The sequence below is a fragment of the Vicugna pacos genome, chromosome 3 (genome assembly GCF_048564905.1).
Source record: "Vicugna pacos chromosome 3, VicPac4, whole genome shotgun sequence".
NCBI classification, from domain to species: domain Eukaryota; kingdom Metazoa; phylum Chordata; class Mammalia; order Artiodactyla; family Camelidae; genus Vicugna; species Vicugna pacos.
In genome coordinates this window covers 8,888,104-8,907,705 of record NC_132989.1, presented here as the reverse complement: position 1 = coordinate 8,907,705, position 19,602 = coordinate 8,888,104, and the positions used below count along the sequence as shown (strand labels likewise).

Here is a 19,602-nt window from a genome sequence, read left to right as displayed (position 1 = left end):
CCTTCTCTCCAGGCAGCAAGCACTATACATATCTCCGCTCCCTGCTGGGACTTCAGAGCCCAGAGGCAGAGCCTGGCTGCTCTCAGCACTAGGCTGTAAATCACAGATAAGGCAGCCCTCCCCTTCCCTGTCTTCCCATCCTCCCAGATTAATTAATTGTCAGGAATACATTTCTGCCTGTGGAGGATGAGAGGCCATGTGAAGAAGGAGTGGGGGAAGAGGTGGTGAGAAGGTGGGGATTTCTGCGCCTGTGAGCTCCGCCTGGCTATTACATCCCCTACCCAACCCCTGTCGTGAATCATTCAAAGCCCAGGACCCAGAGAAGTGAGCAGTCTCCCTGTGCACCATCCACTGAGCTGCGTAAATCACGCCCTGCTGCAGGCTCTCTCCTCCGGAAGATGGCTCTAGGCGGCACCACAGTCCTGGAGGCACCCTGGGCAGACACTTTTCCTCTTTGGGGTTTGCTGTGACTCTGGAGGTCAGAAGACTGAAGATGACCAAACCCTGCCCTGCCCCTACTTCTCCAGCTTCCAGACTCACACCCAGTGGGTTTTAAAACCCCGCACCAGGATTCCTCTGGGAAGCGTGCAGGGCCGAGGGGGAGGATCCCTCCACATTTACGTTAGAGCAGCCCTGTTTCTATATGCTTAACTCCCGAGGTCCAGGAGCTTTCATCTGAACAAAGAATTCTGTGGCTTTAAAAAAAATGGTTCAAGACCAGTGTATTAAATGATCTTAGATGCAAAGCTTAAGGATGTAGTCAGAGGAGCTCAGCTTTCTCCCAGCAACCCTCCTATTACGGCAGTTCTGTCGGGCAGGGGCCAGCGCCATCAGCCCCTCTCATGACCACAGAGCCTGGGCTTATAAATCAGCTTTTTGGGGAAGGTATAGCTCAGTGGTAGATTGCATGCCTAGCATGCATGGGGTCCTGGGTTCAATCCCCAGCACCTCCACTAGACATAAATAAACAAACCTAATTACCTCTCCACCAACAAAATTTTTAAAAATTAAAGATAAAATAAATAAATTATTTTAAAAATCAGCTTTGTATTTTGCTCCTCATACTGCTCCCCCATCCTACTCACACATCAGTCTTTAGAAAACAAAACAAAAGAGAAAAAAAGACTGCTGGAAAAACCAATACTGATGTCCATTAAAAAGCAAAACTCCTCTCAAAGCAGAACACGATGTTCCCTGGGCCTGGAGTGACTGCACCTCCACTTCTCTGCCCAATTAATGACTCCTTGCCCTCGCAGACATGAAGTCTAGTGTCTCTTGCTACCCTGCACTGCCTCCGGGATCTGTGCTTTGGGATTGTGGACTAGGTAGAGCTGCCTGAGAATGAGGCCTCTGGGGGAGCTGGTGTGAGGCTGACAGGAGCTGATGAGTTCTGCCCTAATTAGGGAGCCCCAGCAAGGTGCAGTGTTAGAATGTGGGGAGCACTCAGCTCATCATGACCTTCCATGCCAGGAAGGTGCACTTAGATAGATGGCTGAGTCACTAGGAAAGTGAGAATTGGAGGTAAACTATGGCTAGTTTAGGCAGATAGGGCCCCGGGGCCTGAACCCATTCTTCACGAGTCAGCTTCATCACCACGATCTCAGAGAAGCTTTCTCCAATTCCCAAAACCATGCTGAATCCCTCATTACCTGCACCCTAATCCTTTACAACGAACCATCTTAGCTGTCATCACACTTGGAACTAGAGTGTTTGTGCTGCTGTTGTAAACTCTGTGATGCAGGGGCAGGTCTGTCTCTGTCTCCTGGGGCCAAGCACTGTGCTGAGCACATGATAATCAAGAAATCAATGAAAAACGAAATGAAAGAGTTGAGAGAGGTGAGTATTCATCAAATCTCAGAAGCCAAGGCTGACAAGAACCTAATTTGAAGAATATGGAATTAAAGGCCAAACAGCTATTCCTTTAGGTCAGTTCTCAAGCCCGCCTGTGCATCAGAATCTCACAGAGGGCTTGTTAAAATGAATTGCTGGACCCCAGACCCACGGTTTGGGATTCAGCACATCTGGCGTGCAGCCAGAGCCCCCGGTTCCTGGGTGCTGCTCATGCTGCTGGTCTGGGGACCACATTTTGGGAACCATGGCTTAGGTTCTCATCTGGGATTAACATGATTATACAAATAGACCCATACATTGGCAAGAAAATTATCAATCAGATAAATACACTTCTATCTTTGCCAAAAAAACTTTTTTAAAATTTCTATAGCGAACTCACGGACTCCCTGAGAATAAGTACCAAAAGCCAAGGGTCTTCAGATCCAGCCTAAGAAATGTTCATCCAAATAACATTATTTGTCCTGACTTTCTATCTGATTAATGTATTGAGCTAGAAGAGACTTTTTCCTTTGTTTTTTTTCCCCCAACTAAGTTTAAAATAGCAAAAAGAGCCTTTGGTCAGAAGTAAGGTCAAAAATCACATGACAAACCAGAAGAAAGATGAAGGCTTCAGCATTTCTGCAAAGCTGTTTGAAGGCTGGAATGGGAGCTATCAAAAGCGTAGTTTTTCTGCTAAAACCCCCACTGCCTACCCCTTACCTCTGCATAATCAGCCACGAGATAAAGCTCCACATACTTCATGGAGTGTAAATCTTCCCTTTTCATCTAAGAAAGAGATAGAAACAGATCAGAGCCACAAAAATGGTGAACTTGGTCTCGTTTCAGAAAAACTGCTAAGAGATGTTGCTGGTGAATAAGCCGTGGGCCTCCTTGCTGGACCGGGGCATGGGCACTAGGGGTACTTCTGCCTGCGGCCGCCGTCGCCCTCACTATAGCTGGTGCCCGCCATCCTGGTTATCGCTGGAGGCTGCTCTGGGACACTGGCTCCAGTCCTTTATTCTCAAAAAATAATGAACTAGCTGCCTGGTACAGTCAGAACAGAGGCCAACACACTGTGAGGGAACATGCTGACAATCAAGTTCCCAAAAGGCATTTAAACCATGTACCTCTATTTTGGGTATAAAGAGATACAAGCATTTTGTGCATGTGGCTAAGTGGTTATGCCAAAAACGGAGGCACATTTTTCCTCACATTTCAAAGTTTCTGGAATCAGCCTCTCAGATTATTTTAAATGCAGTGATGTCCCCCCCCACAAAGCAGTTATTCTGTTGAATACAAGGGTATCTCACACTCAACAGCGACTTAGATTAAAAGGAAAAAGTGATTTCCTCTTTCTTAGCCCTCTCCCTTTCATTTAGAAATACTCCTGGATCCAAGCTAAGGGTCCTCGGAGGGGACAAGCCTATCCCCGGGCTGGCTCCTGCACTGAGAAACTCACCCTGCGAGGTTGTTTCTTGGTCTGGTTCGTAAACTGAAGGGCCCAGGCCCTGGCAGTGGGCGTGGAGTGCTTGAACCCACAGTTCCCAGGGGGCAGCTTGAGATGTTCAGATCTGTAAATAAGGTGGTGGCCCCCGCCGTCAGGGAGGGGCTCGATGACATAGCTGAGGTTACTGCTCACCATAATCAGTCCTCTGTCGATAAGAAATAGAATCTCTGGTCAAAGATTATGGTCCTGGAAGAGTCCTTTGCTCGGGCCTCAGTTTCCCCATATGCAAAATGGCTTTGATCATTGCTGCTTTATCTTATTATGAGGTCATGCACTCCTTGGTGAGAATCTGACGCAAATTCACACTTCCTCTCCAGAGAAACACAGGTGTATGATAGATGCAGTGCACAGTCTCAGGGCATAAAAACTTAAACTTACCACAGAGAAGCTCAAGGTTCTCAAAGGGCTGGACCGGGACAGTTAATACTTACAAAGGACAGTAGGACCAGGATTCCAAAAAGCTTCCCAAACCCCAACATGGCATACGACAAATCAGAGGTCTAAACTTTACAGATTGAGAAAAAGACAGTATGGAGACTGAAGAAAGAACGCTGGCCAGGGAGTAAGGAGACCCAAGTTCTAGTCTTAGCTCCAAAAGTAAACTGTCAAACACTCTCCAAAAATCTCTTAAATCACTCCAAGCCTCAGTCTCCCCACATGCAAAAGCAAATGATAATTTACTAATTCTGCAGGATTCTTGGGATGATTAAATGGAAAGACAAGTGTCTTAGTTCTCAGAAACCAAAGCTGGAGACGTCACCGACGGCATTCCCACCAGCCCCAGCTTCCCCGTGTCAACCAGCAGGTTTCCGGTGAAATGACACCCACAGCCAAGGACGGGTGACTCTGTTCTCTGGTTACAGATACTTGCCTTGAACTCAGAATAGAGATGGGCAGCACCCATTATGTTCTTTCACTCACTGAGCCCTTACTCTGTATTAGATGTAATCTAGACATCATCCCTGTCCTTGAGTCATTCACAGCCCATTGGAGGACAGAGAGTCATTCATTCCACAAATATTTCCTGAGCACCTGCCACGTGTAAGGCGCTACGCTAGTTGCTGAGGGTGGAGTAGTGAGTAAGACAGACAAGATGCCTGCCCTCATGGAACTTAGAGAGTCAGAACATGGGCATAAATCACTACAGTATGTAACAGAGAAAGCGAAAAGTTTTCATCACCCTTAACACTGATGGATTGGACGCAGCTGTCTGGGGTGCTGCCACAGTGAGGCTTCTGGGTGTTTCATCTGGACTTGGTGAGAGAGACGGCCAGGACGTACCATCAGTCACTATCACAAATACTCAATGGAAGGGTGAGCAGAGGCCCATGTAGTGGGGATTTGCCATCCTTGATACAGTGAGATGAAAACTAAAGCGAGGGAATGTCCTCAGGGCCCTAGGGAAGGAAGATCCCTGCAGTGAGTCCCAGGGGCCCCACAGCATCTCACGTGCTCCAAAACCTCCGGCCCCATCCATCCAGAGAGTTCAAAAGGGGAAGTGTCTAAGGGTCGGTCTCTGCCACTCCAAACTGGCCGGACCTCATCTTTGGCTGTCTCGGCTTCCATCCCCACCGGCAGCGTCTTGGGATCCCCGCCCAGGTTTTGCCCTTTGGGAAGAGTCTGTGATGCTCTCAGGAGAGACAGCGCCAGGCTCTGATAAGCAGCAGCCCTTCCTGGAATCCATCCCTGGTTGACCTCATTCTGGTGCCCAGGAGCCTGACGACTTCCCGGCTGCCTCGCCCAGGCTGACGCAGCAGTCCCAGACCAGCCCCTGCGGGGACACCCAAGGTGCTCCCTGAACAGCTGGGGGTGGGAGTGGAGCAAAGAGCAAGGGTCACATCCTCTCCTGAATCCAGACAGGAAAGGGCAGTGGGCAGAGCTGCTGCGGGCATCCTGTTCCCAAGCTATCTTCTCATCTCGGCTGACCAAGGCCCCTCCCATCACCTCAGTTTCCCCTAATGGCCACAAACATTGGAAACAGAGGGCGTGACCACTAACCAGCTGATGGTTTTGCGTGTGTGTGCTGTGGCTATGGAGGTAACACCCAGTGGAAAGTTCCGCACAGGGGTGGGTGAAAGTTCCAGCATCGTTGACTGAGCATCACTTGAATAAGCCTGGAAGCCGAATAGGACAGAGACCACACAGAATTTTGGTGCACAGTGAACAGTAATCGTGGTGGCTGTAAGTGACAAGCGCCAGCAACTCTCCTCTGAGGTGTGCCTGGGCGATACCCAGCTGGCCTGGACGTTGGGACACCAGCTGGGAGAGAGAAGACAGAGGAGGCAGGCGGTTTACTTTTCATTTTCAGACCCTATGTTTTGAGAGTTAACCACATGCCAGGCACTGTGCTTACAATCATCATCCCTATTTCATTCTCACATCAGTGCTACCAAGCACCATCATGGGTCCCATTTTACAGAGGAGGAAACTGAGCCCCCGAGAGATTAAATAACAAGCTCTCATGGGTGTTCTGGGGCCAAAGATTTGAGGTCTGGCAGGCTCTGAACCCCATGCCCTTAACCTCTGTGTTATCTGCCTCTATCAGTGAGTTCCAAACTTGTGGGTCAGAGATCTTAGGATCAGAGTTCCCATTAGAAGAGTCCACGGGGTGTATTGAAAGTGCAGGTGTCCAGGCCCAGCAGAGGAGACTGAGGCTCTGTCGGCCTGAGCATCTGCATTGTGAACACGTCCCAGAGAAACCCCTGTACAGCTGCCGGCAGGAGCTTTGACTTGGAGTCCAGGCTGTGGCGGGGGCCTCTCTTTTCACAGAGCCCCGAACAGTTCTGCTTTCAGGAGTGAGCAGATTATAATTTGAGAAGCACAGGCTCAGGACATTGAGGTCCTTCCAGCAACAGGACTCTGCACCGCTCCGCTCCCCTCCCTGTCCATGGCCCCTGGTCACCCGCCTGTGTCTCAGCTGCAGCCCTCCCGCCTGCCTGGGGATGGGGGAGAGGCTGGCACAAGCCCCAGCACTCTGCAGGGGGCCCCAGCTTTGAGACTGGGGGCATTTGTGAGCATCTAGCTCCCAGGGCCCACCCCTGTCAGCCCCGCCTAGTTCTGCTAGCTGCCCTCCACTGAGCATCCACCAGTCATTTCTCCTTCTGAGCATCTCAGTTGATCTAATTTGTTAAATGTAAGGACTGGCAGAGCTTAGCCAGGTGCCGGGGAGGGGGAGCCCAGGAGGCTGGGTGGCCAGGACCTCACACGCTATTCTCTGTTCCGCTCTCCGTCCTATTCCTCATTGTTGAGCACTTGACACAAATGAAATTGTACAGAGGAACCCTGGCAGGGCAGGCCAGGCAGGCAACAGGTTTAACCCCTGAATGACTGCAGGACTCAAATGCATCCTTCAAAGAACTAGGCAAGAACTGCTTCCTGGGAACAGCTAAACCGCAGGCAACAGCTAAACCCCAGGGGACACAGCTTACATCCCTACATCCAGAGCTGCCCTAAGAGGTAATCACTCTGTCACCCTTCTTCCCTTTCCCCTCAGTCCGCATCCAGGTGAGAAGGAGTTACAGGGAGCTTCAAAGGCAGCACAGGGAGGCGTGAAGAGCGGGTGATGTGGTCCCTCTGGGATGGGGTGGTAAGGCACAAGTGTGAGCATGGGCTGGGAGTGGGACACACCTGGACTCAAGTTCTGGCTCTGCTATCTGCTAGCTCTGTGGTTAAGTTGCTCAGCACAGCTGCACCTCTCACAGGGCTGCCGTGATAACTGACTGAAGTAATACGCACCATTTACTAACAATCAGGTATAATTCTAAAAGGATAACTCATAGTCCCTGAGCGTGTATTATACACCAGGCAGAGTACAAGTCATCTTATTCAGTAGCCATTCAACACATATGTATTGAGACCCCCTGGGTATCCAGAATTGTCCTAGGCACTGAGGATGCAGCATGATCCAAAAAAAAAAAAAAAGTCCCCAAACTCAAGGAGGTTGCACTCAACACCTAATGTAAATCCACTAATGATGCAGTGGTGTTACAATTGTTATTCCCATTTTACAGGTGAGAAAACTGATGCTAGAGAATTGAAGCAACCTGTCAGGTTTTAAGTCAGGAATTGTCTGACTCCAGAATCTACACCTGGCACAACTTAACGGTGCTGCCCTGTGAGGGTTTACTCTGTGCTTGACACAGAGGTAGCATTTCTTATCTGTTCTGCAGAGGAAGGTCAAGTATTCAAAGGGGAAAGGACCACACCACCCCTGGCAAAGGAGCAGACAGGTATGGACTGGCCGCATGTATATGAGCCACCTCCTTCTGTCCCAGGCACCCACCTCCAGGAAGCTCTGCCCCCTCTGCTTATTATTCACGCGTGGGGCCCTACACCACCCTCAGCCCCCTACACAGGACTCAGCAGCCTCCTGCACGGTGGCCATCATCTGCAGACCTAAGTGAGGCCCATGGGAGGTAGCAAACTAGCCACGGCAAAGACAAGGAGGAAACAAAATGAAACAGGGAGAGGAGAGCTCAGAGACCCCACAGCCAGGAGGTGTGGGGCTCCGTCCAAAACTCAGGTCCCTGGACTCTAAATTGTGAGCTCCTTCCAGGCCATCATGTATACGTTTGTACACGTCCTCCTGTGGTCCCCCTCAATCTCATATTCTCTCTCTCCTGCAGAGTCTGAGTCCAGAGACCAGGGTCAGATATAACCACAGTGAGTGGGAGCCCCAGAGTTTTAAGGACAGATCTGCTATAATGTAAGAGTGACGCATCACATAGATCACTACCAATGATCTATTGTCTGTCTTTGAAAGACTTTCTATGTAATTAAACTTGCCAGACATTAGTACATAAGATACTATGCAGCCATTAAAAGAACGAGATAGATCTATGTGTGCCAAGGAAGGCATAATGTTAAATTGGGAATAACTTACAGAATGATACCATGTATAGAGTAATCTCATTTGGATTAAAAAATCATAACACACACACAGTTACGTAGTTCAGTTATGCAGAGTGATTACAGATGGGGAACGAGATTGAAAGGGTGGGATGGGATAAAGAATTTTCACTTCCTTTAGCCTGATGCTCTTGTATCATTTGAATGTTTAGCATACTACGTTATGTGACAGTAATTTTTAATAAGCATTTTCTTTACAAATAAACTGGCCAATCAGGTTGCAAAATGTTTTTACTACAATCAATACCTCTCCAGTTAATAGCCAGTGAGCTAGGGAGACACACACACACACACACACACACACACACACACACACAATGTCTGCCAAATTCCACAGGTCCAGTCAAGGACACGTCAACCCAGTGTCTAGGTGTCTTCACAAATAATCATTGCTCTTTACATTTACACTTTGCATTAATCTGCAAAGCATTTGTGTGTGCAAGATGTTGTGCAAGACATTTAGAAGATGAGCCTGTCAGAGTCAGGCTTGGGGACTGTGGACACTGAACACGCCTGAGAACTGGTGCACCACATCTTTTTATTGATGTAGTTCACAAGTATTCATAGCTGCTACTCAATGGCCCAAACATGATTATAAGGTATTATATTACATATCCATGATCCTTTCTGGAAGGAATATTTCTAAAAGGATACACAGGAAACTGGTAACAATGGCTGCCTCTGGGGAGAGGGGATTCTGGAAATCCAGGGCAAGGAAGAGATCTCTTTCATTGTACACTCTTGTGTTATTTGAATTTATTTTTACTATGATCATGTACTACTTCTTCAATTAAATTAGCCCTGAAGAACTGCTTTGGAGAAAAGAGGGGGCCAGCAATGATCTGGACACTGAATTCCTCTGCACTTGTATCATCAGCCTGAAGACCCGACTTGGTATAAATCCTATCTACTCTCTCCAGCCACGAAACGCGTGTTTCCAGGAGAGAAGCATAATCGCTATGGAGATTTTCCATTGCAGCACCACGTAAAGAGCCTCGGTGGGGGGCGGGTGGAGTGTTACACGGGTTTGAAGGCTGCTGCAGCTGCGCCCTCTCCAGAGCCCGAGTCCAGCCATCTGGCATGCGTCTCCAGCTCTTAAATCAGTCGGGCCCACAGACACCCTTGGTTTCTTACGGTATGTAGCGAGAAGCCTGGGAAATAACGCGGTGGACCTCACCGGAGGAAGCGTGCAAAACAGAAACACATGGATGGCTCACACGGTTTCCCCCTGTCGGCATGGCTGCGGGAATGATTTACAAGAGGCCAAGCCAAGCTCCCACCGCTCCACACAAGGGGACAGAGGAAGAGGCGGGGAGAAGCAAGGCACACCTGCATGTTCCCTTTCCTCCTTGGGACAGACGTTGTTTACTCGCAGACTGCAGGTGGCGGTGGCTGGGCCTGTAAACACCACTGGGAGGCCATTTGGCTGGGCTTAATCAGGTCACTTGAGTGGGGATTTGGGGCCACTGTTATGGCCTCCCAGCCAAAGCTTGTTTCCTGCCTGACTCCCTCCAGCTGACTCCCATGAAGTCTTACAGAGGAGACACGGCCTAATTTATAAACAGAATGCTGCTCAGCAGCATAATGCAAAATGCCGACTGGCAGCATAACGGGCCTTGCATTGGCATGCGAGCCTGGGTGAGCCTTAGCGTAGTGTCACTGTTATTAGACGGTAATAATCCCATCTGAGTGCTGTAGAGTTAACACAGCACTTGACCTTCTCTGCCCTGTCCATCATTCATACCCATTTTACAGATGAGAAACTAAGGGTTCAGGAAATGATTTTCATATGCCTGTCTTCCTTCCACCTGTGTAGGGCACCGCATAGAGTAGACACTCAGTATCAATTTACCGAATGAAAGAAACGATCATTGAATAAATCAGTCAACAGAGAGGAAGGGTACACAGGGGAACCACCTCCTACTGGCTCAGGAGGGCCAATCGCGTGCGCATCGTCCCAGTGCTGCCTTCAGTGGCATCATGTTGATAGCTCTGAATTGGTCATGGTGGGAATATTCTTACCAGCATATTGGCAGATACTACAAATCACGGTTTTGTCTTTCTTTCTGTTTTCATAGAGCTAGTTTATCAATACGCTGGGTTTAGGTACAACATGGTATACGCAATTAAGACCCAGGCAATTAGAATACAGGTTTTTCAGATCACCATCTCTTTTCCAAAAGGAGAGGAGAGTGGAAAGAGTCTAAATAAATGATATTTATTATTTCAACATACATGTATTGATCCCTCTATATGCAAAGCACTGGAGTAGGCTGGAGGAGACAAACATATATTTGAGATGTAACACTTATTCTTAGGGAACACATACTCTCGGGTATAAACTAACGTACACACAAATCTCCTGGGGATCTTGGTAAAAATGCAGGTTATGATCCAGTAGGTCTGGGTAGACCTAAGATACTGCATTCTGAACAAGCTCCCAGGGGACGTTGACAGCACCCTTCTGCGAGCCCCACCCAGGAGGCAAGGCTCTGGGAGGCGACCGAGTGCTTGTATGTACTAGCCAGTTCTAAACATCAGACTTCTATCAGGACGTGCCATCCTCACGACACTACAGATAAATATTTCCCTTATCCACATTTTACGAATGAGACCGTCGAGGCCCTAGGTTACCAAGCTGGTCAGCTGCTACTAGCTCAAATCCAGCTCGTCTGGCTCAGAGAACAAAACCACTCTTTTCCCAACAAGCCATCTGGTTGGAACTTTTTGGTTCATTTTTTGTCCTGAAGATTATCCTTGCTTCTCCTTTCTCTTCCTGCTCTCTTTTCACTAGCTGCCCACTTCCCTTTTTGCCACCTGTAAGCACTTCTGCCAGAGAAGAGCAAAGAAGAAGTGGGAATAAATGTGCAAACTCATCAATTTCAAGTGTGCGAACCATGTCTTTTAACCTAAATCCTGATGCCTTGATATCTGGGGCCTTGCCCCTGCCCCCAGGGTTAGCCAGTTCCTAGAGAGAGTAACTCACCAGTGAGCGTAACATGCCTTTCCAGCGAGGCTCTCACTCTTGGGCCACCATCCCCTGCCTGTTCATCCCAGGGCCAAATACCACACAGCTAGGGACAGCCCCATGCCCTAGTTCCCACTGAAATTATTCGAACTAGCTAATACTAACTAAGTCTGTGTGCCCTGCCTTGCCAGTTCCTTCCCACAGAAACCACAATAAAGTCTCTCGGCCACATTCCGCCTTCCTCTCTGCCTCCTGAATGACCCCGTGCTTCCCTGCGCCCCATTAGCCCTGCATCCAGCATGGCATGGCCCTTCCTCTTGGGCTCTTAAGTAAAATAAACTCTCTTTTCAGTGGCAGCTGTCTCCCACTCTGTTGGCTTCCCCATACCTAAATAACAGTAAAACCTCAAGTTTCTTCAGTCCCAGTGAACCTGTGGATGACGACGACGATGATGATGATCATATTCTTATTTCCTTGTCACTCCCAAGCTCAGCCCTCCTCAGAGCTGGCTTGCATACGTTCTCAATGGACAGCTGCTCAAGTTCCGTGCCCAAGGCCAGCCCTGCTCACCCTGAAAGAGCCATTCCCGGGGAGAGCGCCAGGTGCCCCCCAGCCTGTGAGGGACTCTTACCTCACTCCCCGGCAGGTGCTGAGCGTGACGCTGGACTGTTCTGCCTTCCTCACCGTCCCGTGGTAAAAGCAGTCATCCTAGCAAGGAGAAAGCGGGTAGTCAGACCACAGGATACTGACAAGCATGTCAGTGTCACTGTCTCATAAACATCAGGGATGATTATTCACCTACCCTAACCTTACAGTCGGCAAAGGGCTTTCCAAGCCACCATTTTCTTTGAGCCTCATAATAGTCCTGGGAGGTGGGACAGGGCGGATGCCGTCCTCCCCACTGAACTTCTGAGCTGAGGCTCAGGAGAGCAGAGACTTGCTAAAGGTCTCCCTGCCAGTTGGAGAGCCCAGGATTTCAGATCCCTTTCCATGACATGCTGTTGGCCACAGGAGACAATGCCTTCTGAAAAGCCTGTCTCTCCACTTGCGTCACCTCTCTGACCCCCTGTAAGGTTGAATGGCGTCCCCCCAAAATTCATGTCTAGCCAGAACCTCAGAATGTGATCTTATTTGAATTGGGGTTTTTGCAGATGTAATTAAACTAAGATGAGGTGACACTGGACTAGCATCCTTATGAAGAGAGGGCACAGACACATACACAAAGAAGAAGGCCATTTGAAGATGGAGGCAGAGATCAGAGTGATGAACCTGGACGCCAAGAAGCACCAGGCTGGCTCGGAGCCACTAGAAACTAGAAGAGGCAAGGAAGGATCCTCCCCTAGAGACTACCGAGGGAGCATGGCCCTGCCGACACCTTGACTTCAGACTTCCAGCCTCCAGAACTGTGAGAGAACAGGTCTCTGTTGTTTTCAACCTCCAAGTTTGTGCTACTATGTTGCAGCAGCCCCAGGAAACAGGTCCACCCCTCTCTCTTCCTTGCCTTCCCTGAATCCTGGGCGCCTGCAGCAGACCTGATTTGGCACCTGGGCCCATGGACGCTTACAGGCCTGATGCTACTCCCCAGTCAGTGAGTCTCATGGCCATCTGGTCCCCCCTACCTGGCTGGATTCCTCCCTGGTACAAACAGCTGTTGTGCACGACTAAGTGTCAGGCCCGGGGCTGGGCCCCGAGACACAGCTGTGAGCAGTCACACAGCTCCGGCCTCTGTGGGACTTACGGTCTCGTGAGTGCCAACCTTAATCAAAAAGCCATTCAAAGATACAAAGATAATTACAAAGTATGAAGAGTGGCTTGAAATAAATGCTCAAGAAGCCAGTGGAGTGTCTTATAAGTAGGGTAGCCAGAGAATTTATGAGGCAAACCGGGACCCTGCTGAGAGTGATCAAGAGCTAAACCGGACAGACGGGCACAAACCAGGACTGTCCCCAGCACACGATGGGTGACAACAAGGGACACATTCCTACAAGCTTCTTCCCAAATAGGTCAAGAGAGAAAAACTGGTCAGGAGAGAAGGTGAACTCCCCAGGGCAGAACCAGATTCTTACGACGGTCTTAAGGAGGATATAAACCATGTAGTTTCAGAAGCGTTCTCTTTCCCCACCAACACTGTGGGCCTGAGCAGGGCCAATCAGGAATCCCTGGCATTTGCCTACGTAACAGCAGTCTGAGAGGTCCATCACCAGGACCACGCTCGCATGCGGTTGTTCCTTGGTCCCCAGCAGGCAGGCATGTGACCCAGGAGACAGCTAACCCATCATCTGTATTCCCCGGTTCCACCTCCCGCCCAGCTCTAGGCATGAATATAGTGTAGCACGCTTTAAATTTACAGAGGGCTTTCACACACTTCCCTGCATGTGATAATGATGCCTGCCACTTACTGCTACTAACAAGAAGGGTTGACCTCTATCCAGCTCTCGCCACTGGATAAAACAACTTACATGGATTTTCTTTCTCTTTAATTCTGATCACAGCCTTCTGAGGTAGATACTATTATCCCCATCTTTTAAAAGAGGACACTAAAAGCTGGAGAAGTTTTAAGTCATTCACAGGGCCACATAGCAAAGCGGAGATTCAAACCCCAGCAGCCTGCTTTCAGGCTCCAAGCTCTGCCTCTCTTAGCAAAAGCAGACCCAGCAAAGGGCACGGAACTTAGTTTGTCAAAGCTCTAATACGGGTGATAACAAGGGACACATTCCTACAAACTGCTTCCCAAATAGGTCAGAAGAGACCAGCGGAGGCTGAAGAGCTAGTCTAAGCCTTGCCACTCACTGGTTATCTCAACTTGAGCACGTTCCTTTTTCTCTTCTCCTCTCAATTTTCTCATCTGTAAAATGTGATGTTGGAAGAGATGTTTATAAATTCCCATAAAAGCAGTGACTCATTTTACCCTTCCATAGCCCCGAGAGTCAGATCTTAGCAAATTCAATTTTCAGATGAGGAAACTCAACACTAGTGTGGCTGAAAGGGGTTTTCGGGTCACACAGCTAATTAAAGCCAAGACGAAAACCCTGGCTTTGGACCCCAAACTGCAACTCTTTCTACTGGAACACACTCACAGACCATACCCCCAGTGACCTGACCTAGATCAGGGCTCGATGAATTTGATATGGTTCCCAGAACTCCTGCCACCCCAGGCCAAGTTTGGTAGCAGATTGTGGTCCTCAACGTTTCGGCCAAGCACAGCTAAATGGTTTATTCCATCCCATTTCTCTTTGGTTCTTCAGCTCCCAAATCAGAAAGCTGACTGGAAGCCTCACAGGCTGGGTGGAGGCTTTGCAAGGGCCCAGCAGCGTGGGATGGAAGATGACAGTGAGTCGTGCCATGCTAGGGTCAACAAGACCTTTGGGAGGGAGGGGAAGTTCTCTTCCTCTGCTCTGTTTCTCAAAGGCCCGTACAATGTCTGGGCCTAATCCTGAGAGCACAAAGAACAAGTAAACGAACAGAGCAGCCATGAAGTCATCACATTCCATTTCAGCTTCTCGGCCGGAGGGGGCCAGCCTAAGGGGGCTTTCGTAGCAGGAAGCGTGAGCTCATGGCAAACTTGTGCACTGAGACCCACTCTGCAGCTCTGGGTACAGACGTGCAAGAGCCAAACCCTGAGGAGGGTGCTTTATGAGGACACAGTGGCAAGGGGCTTTCGAGGCATGTCTGTCCCCATCCTACCTCCCTGGAGGCAGAGAAGTCTCCAGGAAGACGTTTTGACCAAGGAGCCTTGAAGAAGGTGTGGTGCCTCGGCTGGGCAGCCTCCCCAGAGATGAGAAGACACAGCCTCCTTGCTCGTCACAGCCACTGGCCACACTGCCTGACTCCCTCCTCATCCAGGAAGGTCCTGGTGAAGAAGGCAGCACTGATCTTCACATCCAACAATCCAGTGCAGCCCCTCAGCTACCCAATTACTAAAGACTTCTTACATCTATTGAAATTTATCTGCCCTGTGTCCCTCTCCTCACCAAGGGCGATCTGGTAAACTCCCCTGTGCTCTTAAGGGCTGACAGTGGCTGTCACTATCTTCCAGACATTCACACTCTGGTGGGGATATTTTAAAGAGCAGGGGATCTCATGTGGGCATCTCAGTTTCTAGGGGAAGCTGCGGGAGGAGCACTGAGGCAGAGGAGCCTGTCCTGCGTCCCACACACCACACCTCCCAGACGTGCACGCCACAAAAGTTCATCGTGTCCTGCCCCAGAGGCAAAAGACACTGCTCCTCCTCTGGCCGGACTCCCTCTTCCCTTCTCCTTCACCCCAGCTCTTCGGCACAGAGTCTGAGAAGGATCACTCTAATCCAGAATTTCGCGCCTTGGGCACTACCGACATTTGAGGCCGAGTAACAATCTGTTGTGGAGCGCTGAACTGCGCATTGTAGAACAGTTAGCAGTTCCCCTGTCCCCTACCCACCAGATGCCCCCACCCACCAGCAGCATCCACCTCCCAGTCATGACAATCCAAACTGCCTCCACACATTGGTCCCCTTCTTTGTTGGTTAAAATAGTCAAAGAAAGAAATAGAATATTTTAGGGTAACTGCGTCTGATTTAAGTCGATATAAATCAGTTCCGCAGAAAGTAGATACGGAAGAAGAGACCTTTGCCCCCATTCCAAAGATCTGTCACTGCCAATCTGTCAGGAGGGAAAGCTGGGCCCACTGACGTCCTTCAAAGTCCAACGACCCCCGTTTCTGGGCTCTCAGATAGAGTACACTATTTATTGGGCGTGTTTCCCCTAACGAACTAATAGCCCCAGGTAATGCCCATCTTATCAGAATCAAACTCCACTGCCCTTTGCAGACCCTAAACCTCTTACCTGACCTACAACCAAGCAGAGACTCGTGCACAAGCCGATCAGGCACCTTGTGACCCAACCTTATAAAACACCCAACGACTGGCCCTCGGTGCCCACACAGACACCTCTCCTCTGTGTGGCCCGCTGCTGTCTATGGCAGCAAGACCTAATAAAGTCCTTTCTATTCTTATACTTAGATAGATAGATGAATAGATAAATCAGTATAAATCATCGTGAAGCAAATTTTCTTTGCTTGTCAGTTACCAACAAAACTTTAAGGAAAAGAAATGATTTAAACCAAAGTCACCCCTGGTTGAGAACCGCCTTGTTGATCCTACAAATTCTAACAGGTCCCCTGCAGGAAAAGCTAGCAAACCATGACATGTGTGTGCTTCGTGACCTTAAGTAAATGTCCACCAGTGACCAAATGTTCACCGCTGGTGTGAGGAAGCAAACAAAAAGACTAAAACTGAAAGGCTGTCTTTTAAATGACACATCTTTGTGCAAATATCCAAACTCAACTTTGAGGGAAAAAATATCCAATGTGAAAAGAGCAGCAAAATAAGAAAACCTTCACAGTAAAAAGGCAGACTGCAAAGCCTGACACATCCATACGAAAAAGAAACAAACGCTTGACCTGGTAAACTATTTCTTTTCCTTAAACTCTCATTAATACGTAGGTAATTAACATAATGCAGAGAAAATGTATGTTTCACGATGATTTATATCAATTTTAATCAGATGCAATTAATGAAAATATTCTGTTTGTTTCACCATTGTAGCCAGAAAGGAGAGGGTGCACTTATGAAACAATAAACTCATACTTTGCTTTTCCTGCTCACTCCCTTGGCCTTCAGTCAGGGGAAACAGTTCCTTCAAGGGAGGGATGGTCTCCATCAGGCATCTCCTCACCGTATAGGGGCGAGTCTGGGACAGGGCAGCTACTTGCTAATATTTGCTGACCTGAACTTACCTCGGATTTCAGGGTGGTGGTTTGAGGGTTGCCACTTGGAGTATAGTGGGTTTCTGTGTAGGCTGGAGCAAAAAGGTGCCTGAAAAGTATAAAAACAGACATTTGTCTCTTTAGATGTTGGACTTCACCCTCCTGGGAACAGCAGTCAGTGATTCGAACTGAACCTGGTAGAATTACCCTAAGCACCTCCACACAGAAGGAATTGGGAAGTCTTATGGAAGGGCTTAAGGAACAAAAAGGAAAACAGGATGAAGTTTGTTATCAATTTTGCATTCATTGGGACCATCCGTTAACTCAGACACAACCAGATGGAGGTGACCACCAAAGCAGTGATCTGAACTTTTTCTGGGTCCTGGGAAAATACATGTGTAAACACATTCACAGAATTTCCCAGGGTCTATGGATCCTATGGTGTACCTTGATTGATTATTTTTCCCAGTGCCTCCACCAACTGTTGGTATCAGCACACTAATTTCTCTTTAAGGGAATCCTTCTTCCCTGTTGCATGTTTTGGTGAGATTGTCAATCAAGGTGTCCCACCTGGCCCTGGCCATGATGCAAGCCAATGGAGTAACGTTGCAAGGACTTAACAGATAGGAGCTATTCATCTGTGCCTTTGTTCCTGCTGTGTGGATTCCGGGAGCCACCTCTGTCCACCTTTTCTGAGACCTAGTGGTCCAGATTACCTGAGACCTGGTAGTTCTGTGTGTTACCCTATCAATATATTTTTTTTCTTTTCTAAAACTGGACATTTGTTTCTCTCTTGCCACAGACCTCTTGAAGTTGAGGTTAAAAATTCCTCACCAAAGGCAAGGTGATCCCAAATAAGGGATAAATAAATAAAGTTAAAACAGAAATAAAAGAGCCAAATGGATGCTTCAGCTAGCTCAGCCACATTAAAAGCAGAATGAATCTGAAGAAAGTCGAGGTCAGAAGGCAAAAAAGTGTCTAATGGAAGGCACCATTAAAAATTGGAGTCTAACAAAAAAACAAAGAATTAAGTGGATCTATATCTATTAATATGGAAAGATGTCTAAAATGGAATTAGATAAAGACAATACATTTCAGGAAAGTACGCATTTTTTAAATCCCTTTTAATGAAGAAGTAACAGCAGCATGCACCCTAGTGCCTGCATTGACAGCAGCGGGAAAAGGAAGCGCCCGTCGTTAACGGAGCTCATCTCAGGGGGTTACAGAGACGTTCACGGTGTAAGTCGCACATTTCTAAAAAATTAGTCGATTAAAAAAAATAATGATCATATATTTATTTTGAAAACTGAAAACCTAATTTGAAACTGCTTTTAAAAAATGAAATAAAATACAAGCTGAGGCCAGCACGGAAAACCAAAGGAATCTGCAGGGACCACCCTGGTTTTGGAAGAGGTGACATTTCCCACAAGAGAGGGTCTCCAGAGTCACTTCCAGCTCTACATTCCAGGACTTCTGACTCTCAGATTCTCTTCGACCCAGAGTGCAGAAGGCAAAAGCCTCTTGTGCTATGTGAAACCCTTCAACGTCCAGCCTTAGACAAGAAGAAGCCCAACAGGGAGATGCAAAAATAAAGCAAAGCAGAAAACCCAGCTTGTGCAGAGAAACTCTAATCACATGGAACTCTGGGTCAGTAGCTAACTTGCCAGATTCTTCCTCCCTTTCTCTTTCTCCTCAGCTTCTAACCAGCCAAGGATCCAAGGGAGGCGTCACCCGTTTATCTGAGGGAGATAAACTGTAAGCCCCGTGAGGACAGAAGCCAAGCTATTTTTTTCACCAGTATGTATCAGTGCTTAATGTTTACTCAATAAAAGAATGACTTAACTAATTATTGAATGAATGAGTGAGTGAATGAACAAGCGCATTCTTCAGCAGAGCATGGGCTGGAGTCCGAGAGACTAGCTTTCAGTTCCAGCTCTGACATCTGCTGTCTCTTTGGCCAGGAGTGAGTTACTTTAACCTCTCTGAACCTTTGTTTCCTCTTCTGCAAAAACAAGGATAACATCCCTACTAGACAGGGCTGTCATCAGAGTAAGATGACATACTGCACAAAAAGAGCTTAAAACCAGGCCTGGCTCATAGTGGAGCCCACAAAAGGTTAGTGATTATCATTATTGCTTTCAACAGGGATATGATAGAAGAACCCAGAGAAAGCAGCGGAATTTACCTATTTCCTTCTAACTTTCCCCAGCCATTAACTCCCCAGTGTATCACTTGAGAGAGGAGAAAAAGCAATGAGCTCATCCCTGCAGCCCATTTCCTGGGTCTGCTTGCACAGACCGCATAATGACGGCTGGCCGGGGGTTCAGAATTTAATGGTCCTTCCCGGGTGCCGCTGGGGAGATGTGAATCTTTCCGCAGGAAGTGCACTCCTGGAAAGTACATCCTCAGCCTCTTCTGAGTCTTAAGGGGTAATAGTCACCCAATGACACCAAGATGCTCCAAAGAGGGCAATCCAGACTGAACCTCAGAGACCACGTTCTTGTCGGTTCTCGGCCACACGTCCTCAGGAGGGCAAGAATCTTTCTGCACCTTCTTATTCTGAGGCTCTGCCACCATCATCATAGGACTCTCATAGCCTCAGTGTTGAAAGGGAATCATTAAGCCAAACTCATTAGACTGTGGGCTC

General features: G+C 48.3%; 1 protein-coding gene across 1 annotated transcript in view; it reads right to left on the bottom strand.

Annotated features, from left to right (window-relative positions):
* ADAM19 (ADAM metallopeptidase domain 19) overlaps positions 1-19,602 on the bottom strand; it is an 80,651-nt gene that overhangs the window by 32,734 nt on the left and 28,315 nt on the right. Inside the window, exons 4-7 of the mRNA XM_006211893.4 lie at positions 16,986-17,064; positions 11,845-11,921; positions 3,290-3,482; positions 2,551-2,616 (exon numbers count right to left, since the gene is read on the bottom strand). Of these exons, the coding sequence (XP_006211955.2) occupies positions 2,551-2,616; positions 3,290-3,482; positions 11,845-11,921; positions 16,986-17,064 (415 nt within the window). The remainder of the gene's footprint in view (positions 1-2,550; positions 2,617-3,289; positions 3,483-11,844; positions 11,922-16,985; positions 17,065-19,602) is intronic.